Source organism: Primulina eburnea, chromosome 14 (genome assembly GCF_022965805.1).
Source record: "Primulina eburnea isolate SZY01 chromosome 14, ASM2296580v1, whole genome shotgun sequence".
Taxonomy (NCBI): domain Eukaryota; kingdom Viridiplantae; phylum Streptophyta; class Magnoliopsida; order Lamiales; family Gesneriaceae; genus Primulina; species Primulina eburnea.
In genome coordinates, this window is record NC_133114.1 from 3,476,906 (window position 1) to 3,482,905 (window position 6,000).

The 6,000-nt window shown below is 40.1% G+C and overlaps 1 protein-coding gene across 1 annotated transcript; it reads left to right on the forward strand.

Moving 5' to 3' along the window:
• Positions 1–662: 662 nt before the first annotated feature.
• On the forward strand, positions 663–3,468 carry LOC140811910 (ferredoxin--nitrite reductase, chloroplastic-like). The gene is made up of 4 exons (XM_073170034.1): positions 663–1,164; positions 1,594–1,948; positions 2,062–2,350; positions 2,593–3,468. The coding sequence occupies exons 1-4, from the start codon at positions 786–788 to the stop codon at positions 3,331–3,333; spliced, it is 1,764 nt and encodes a 587-aa protein (XP_073026135.1). The 5' UTR covers positions 663–785; the 3' UTR covers positions 3,334–3,468.
• The last annotated feature ends 2,532 nt before the right edge of the window (positions 3,469–6,000 follow it).

Below are 6,000 nucleotides of genomic sequence, written 5' to 3' on the forward strand. Positions count from 1 at the left end.
ACCACGCGTCATTGAAAATTAATAATCTCCAAAGAACATTTTTATTCTCGTCTCTTCGTGTCATGCTCAAATCATATGTCGAATTTGACGAAAAACTTGTCTGAAATTATTTTTAGAGAACTTTCGGGACAAATTTTATACGAGTCAATTTTATGATACTGATCATATATTCAATTCGACTCATAAATAAATTTATTTTTTATATAAAAATATTATATCGAACCGTCTAATCCACCCGAGAAGCGCACTAATTTTGTAAAACACCACAAGCCATTATCTTACAAATGGCGTACCATTTGAATTGACAACTTTGTTACATGGTTTATTTCAAATTAATACTGAATCCACAAATGGCCCACTATATGCTCATAAATTTTAAAATATATTATATTATATATTTCATTTCATTAATTATATTATAATATTTATATAAAAAAATTATAACATAAATTTTACCTCGTACATAGATTATTACCTGAAATAGTAGGTCTGGAAGGTCCAAAATATCCCCATGGTTGTGGTCCTGACACGTGGCACATCGTCTCAGACAATGCGATCAAGAGGTCATTTTGGTCATATAACAATAACTGTCAACTATGAATAGAAAAATGGCCTTTAGCAACGTTCAAGAGTCCCACACACACCGCTACTTAAGGTGCATTCCCCCCCATCCTACAAAATGGTCTCACCTCCCCTCTTCCTCCCTCCACCACTCGCCACCGCCGCAGCCGCAGCCTCTGTAAGCTGCATTGATATTCTCACTTTTGTTGGATATTCATCACGATATGGAATCAATTTCTGTCAAATTCTTGGCAACTTCACTGCCAAATTGCACTACGAGGTTCAAGAGCAGCAGGCTTCATGCCATCCCACCGCAGACTGTGGCTCCACCGAAATCGCCGGCGAATATCGGGTGCGACAGGTTGGAGCCTAGAGTTGAAGAGAAGGATGGGTATTTTGTGCTGAAGGAGAAGTTCAGGCAAGGGATATCTCCTCCGGAGAAAGCCAAGATTGAGAAGGAGCCGATGAAATTGTTCATGGAGAATGGAATTGAAGAGCTTGCCAAAATCCCACTTGAAGAAATCGAGAAATCGAAGATTAGTAAGGATGATATTGATATCAGGCTCAAGTGGCTCGGTCTTTTTCACAGGAGAAAGCATCAGTGTAAGTTCTGATTCCGTACTGTTTCCATCCGGACCAACTAAGACATTTATTTGGAAAACTTAGATAATTAAGATTTTAGATTAATTTTGTTTCCCTGAGCAATCATGTAATAATTTTTAATCTTTGATGAAATTTACATCTTATAAATCTGTGGATAAGATGAAGAGCAAACCATTTTATAGGAAGTTTCATGAATTTCTTGGCAGTAATATATGTGGCTAAGAAGTTCTTGATAAGAGCTTATGAATGGTGGAGACAATATTTGGTTATTTCTTGATCCCTTTGATTAATTTATGTTTAGGAGATCGAAAGTTTGTTTCTTTTGCCTCTATAGTTATCTGCTACATCTACTATTTTCTGAAAATATCTCGATCAATGAAATTATTTTCCTAATTATTGAACTGTAAATTTGCTGTTCTTGATGGACAGATGGACGGTTCATGATGAGACTTAAGCTCCCAAATGGGGTATCGACAAGTGCCCAAACCCGATATTTGGCGAGTGTTATCAGGAAATATGGGAAGGATGGTTGTGCTGATGTTACCACGAGGCAGAACTGGCAGATTCGTGGCGTTGTTTTGCCTGATGTACCGGAGATTTTTAAAGGGCTCGAAGCAGTTGGATTGACTAGTCTGCAGAGTGGAATGGACAATGTGCGGAATCCAGTCGGGAATCCCCTTGCTGGTATTGATCCTCATGAAATCATCGATACGAGGCCTTATAACAATCTGCTCTCACAATTCATTACTGCTAATTCGCGGGGCAATCCAGCTTTTACCAACCTGTTAGTTAGTACTACTTTGAAGCATAATTCAATATATCTGTAAAGGTTTTATGGAAAATGTACAGGGGATTTGGTTTTTTAGGCTAAAGTCTCTGTTGGTGCAACTTTTGCAGGCCGAGAAAGTGGAATGTATGTGTCATAGGCTCACACGATCTGTACGAGCATCCGCACATTAACGACCTTGCATACATGCCAGCCACGAAAAATGGTCGATTTGGATTTAATATTCTCGTTGGGGGGTTCTTCAGCCCAAAGAGATGTGCAGAGGCGATCCCTCTTGATGCTTGGGTTCCTGGTGATGATATACTCCCGATCTGCAAAGCTATACTCGAAACATTTAGAGATCTAGGTTTGAGAGGAAACAGGCAGAAAACGAGAATGATGTGGCTTATTGATGAACTAGTAAGTAATTCTGTCTCTTCTTGTAATTTCCCTTCTCCGCTTCTCCTACGTTGAATACGAAACGATTTTGTTAATGAGCTTTAGCTGGTTAAAATTATTGAATTTTCAGCTGCATGTCGTGAGCCAAGATACAACTTAATTCGGCCTCCAGCCGGGGGTGTATATTTTTAGTCATTTCCGGAGTACATGTTTAGGATAATCGAGTTTCTTAATATTGAACTTGCACTTTCCTGATGACACAGGGGATTGAAGGATTTAGAGAAGAAGTTGTGCAGAGGATGCCTCAGTTGCATTTAGAGAGAGCATCATCGGAAGATCTTGTCCAAAGCAACTGGGAGAGAAGAGACTACTTTGGAGTCCACCCTCAAAAGCAAAAAGGCTATAGCTTCATCGGCATTCACATACCTGTCGGTCGGGTCCAAGCTGATGACATGGACGAACTCGCACGACTAGCAGACTTGTATGGATCAGGAGAACTCCGCCTCACGGTTGAACAGAACATAATAATCCCAAATGTAGAGAACTCGAAAATCAAGGCACTGCTCAACGAGCCCCTTCTTAGGGACCGGTTCTTCCCAGAGCCACCTCTTCTAATGAAAGGCTTGGTGGCTTGCACTGGCAACCAATTTTGCGGACAAGCCATAATCGAGACGAAAGCACGTGCACTAAAGGTAACCGAGGAGGTTCAAAGGCTCGTCTCTGTCACGAGACCGGTGAGGATGCATTGGACTGGTTGCCCTAACACGTGTGGCCAAGTGCAGGTGGCAGATATCGGGTTCATGGGATGCATGACGAGGAACGGAGAGGGGAAAGTAGTCGAGGGGGCTGATGTTTTCGTTGGGGGGAGGATTGGGAGTGACTCGCATTTGGGAGACGTTTATAAGAAGGGTGTGCCTTGTGATGACTTGGTTCCATTGATTGTGGATTTGTTGGTCAAAAAGTTTGGTGCAGTTCCTAGAGACAGGGAAGAAAGTGAAGATTGATTCTGTTGTTGGTTGGATATGTAATAAGGAACGAAATAGCTTTAACCTGTGCTATCTGTTTATAAAGATTTGTTAACTCATACCAAGTGTTATGAATCATACTGAATTTTTTTATGATATTATGGTATTCTTTCTTGAATTTTTTTATGATATTATGGTATTCTTTCTGGAAACTTATACGTGCGTCCCGGTAAAAATTTATGATATTATGGTAGATAATGGAAGGACAATGTGTCACGCCCCGGGACGTGGGTTGGTTGACACCGGCGTTGCTCTCAAATATTCATTCGAAAACAACAAGCCTCAGAAGTACAGAATTTCAGAAACCCGTCTTTTATTCATAATAATCATTGTCTGTTACAACTCAATGACAAATGTTTTACAGCGGAAATGTAAAACCATAAAATTACATTGTCTGAACAGATGCAGCGGAAAATAAAACATAAATCAGAACTAAGAACAACGATCTTCATCACCAGCCCCAAAACTGACGTTGCTCATCTTCTTCTATCAACTCTTCCTCGTTCTTATCTGAGATGGGTTTGGTGGGTGAGTGATATGATTGTCACTCAGTAAGCAGGGGCGGGAATAACTCCCAGTTTTCGAAATCGTTTTCAACAGAAACAGAAATACAATAATATACTGAAAACTCGTATTTCATAACAGAAATCAGAATTCAAAATTTACAGGTTTCAGAACAGAATTCAGAATTAGTAAGCACTGAACATGTTAGTGAATTTCATGGCTAAACTGATATCAGTCCCCTATATGTTCTCTCCTCTAAGGGGTGAGGCCAGAATCAGAATCAGAAGTCAGAAATGTTCAGAATATATATTCCTACCATTAGTTCACTAGGGAGTTTCAGTGCTTCAAAATCATATATCAGAAATAATGCAGAAACTGAACTTTAAAACAGAATTATCAAACGGATTTCAAGATATTTATACATAAGCCCACTTACCGTAATTTGCTAAAAGTATTTCGGTTGAAATATGAAGTCTGCTTGTTCTTGCTACTGGTTTCTGCTGCTCGAAAATCAGCACTCTCTTAGCTCAAATATTTCAAGTGATAACTCAAGATTTTGGTAAACCAATTCAGGTGTTTGTGGGTGATATTTATAGGCAATGTTTCTGACTGTTAGACTCTCAATTAATGGCCATAATCTGCCATTAACAGCCTTTATTCCATGTTAATGCTTCAGTTACAAGTCTAAGCTGAATCAGTAACTGTCTGCTGGAATCTTGCGCTGCTGAATTCTTTTGCTGCTGGATTCTATATGCTGGAATTCTGTCTGCTGGAAAAATATCATCTTCTGAATTATTGACTGCTGCTGGAATTGTTAGCTTCTACTGAAATTTTCCATTGCTACTGAATAATGCTGCTGGAAATTCGGGTTCTCACATCCCTCCCTCCTTATGAAAAGTTTCGTCCTCGAAACTTGGCTATACTTGATCTTCAAAGAGATAGGGATATTGTATTCGCATCTTTTCTTCCAACTCCCAAGTAGCTTCTCTTTCGGTGTGGTTGGACCATTGTACCTTGACATATGGAATAGTTCGTCGCCTCAGTACTTGGTCTTTGTGATCCACAATTCGAATCGGAATCTCTTCATATTTCAGCTCTTCATTTAGATTACTCTCCGCCAGAAGTGGTCCAGCTTCCAGTATGTGACTTGGATCAGGAATATATCTCCTCAGCTGCGAGACGTGGAATACATTATGAATTCTTGACATGTCGGGTGGAAGTGCTAATCTATAAGCAAGCGTTCCCACTTTCTCAAGAATTTCAAATGGTCCGACGTATCTAGGATTCAATTTCCCAGCCTTATTGAATCGGATTACACCCTTCATGGGTGACACTTTCACATATGCCTTCTCTCCAACTTCGAATTCAACAGGTCTTCTTTTCAAGTGCCCAACTTTTCTGTCGATCTTGTGCAGCTTTTAGTCGCTCTTTGATCATAGCAACTTTATCCACTGTTTCTTGGATCAGTTCAGGTCCAACGATGGCTTTTTCTCCTACTTCATCCCAATACAGTGGTGATCGACATTTTCGTCCATACAGAGCTTCGTATGGTGCCATTTCAATGCTGCTGTGGTAACTATTATTGTATGCGAACTCGATTAAGGGCAGATGTTCGCTCCAATTACCACTGAAGTCCAAGGCACATGCTCTCAGCATATCTTCTAGAGTTTGTATTGTCATCTCAGTTTGGACATCAGTTTGCCGATGGTAGGCCGTGCTAAGAGTAACCTTAGTCCCCATAGCTTGTTGAAAGCTCTTCCAAAATCGAGATGTAAATCTAGGATCTCTGTCTGACAGTATGCTAGCTGGAACTCCATGCAATCGTACGATCTCATTCATGTACAATGTGGCTAGCTTATCCAAATTATAATTCATGCGGATAGGTAAGAAATGTGCAGATTTTGTGAGTCTATCCACGATTACCCATATTCCGTCATGACTTTGTCTCGACTTTGGTAAACCAACTACAAAATCCATGGAAATATGTTCAGATTTCCATTCCGGGATTTCTAATGGTTGAAGAAGTCCACCAGGTCTTTGGTGCTCTGCCTTGACTTGCTGACACACGGGACACTTGGAAACAAATATTGCCACGTCTTTCTTCATTCCACTCCACCAAAAATTTTTCTTCAAATCTCTGTA

What these genes read in the sequence shown, in the direction of transcription:
- LOC140811910 (XM_073170034.1), top strand. Translation starts at nt 786, where the DNA reads ATGGAATCAATTTCTGTCAAATTCTTGGCAACTTCACTGCCAAATTGC. An exon ending in TCACAGGAGAAAGCATCAGT is followed by an intron (nt 1,165 to 1,593) that starts GTAAGTTCTGAT and finishes CTTGATGGACAG; the next exon opens with ATGGACGGTTCATGATGAGA. An exon ending in AATCCAGCTTTTACCAACCT is followed by an intron (nt 1,949 to 2,061) that starts GTTAGTTAGTAC and finishes CAACTTTTGCAG; the next exon opens with GCCGAGAAAGTGGAATGTAT.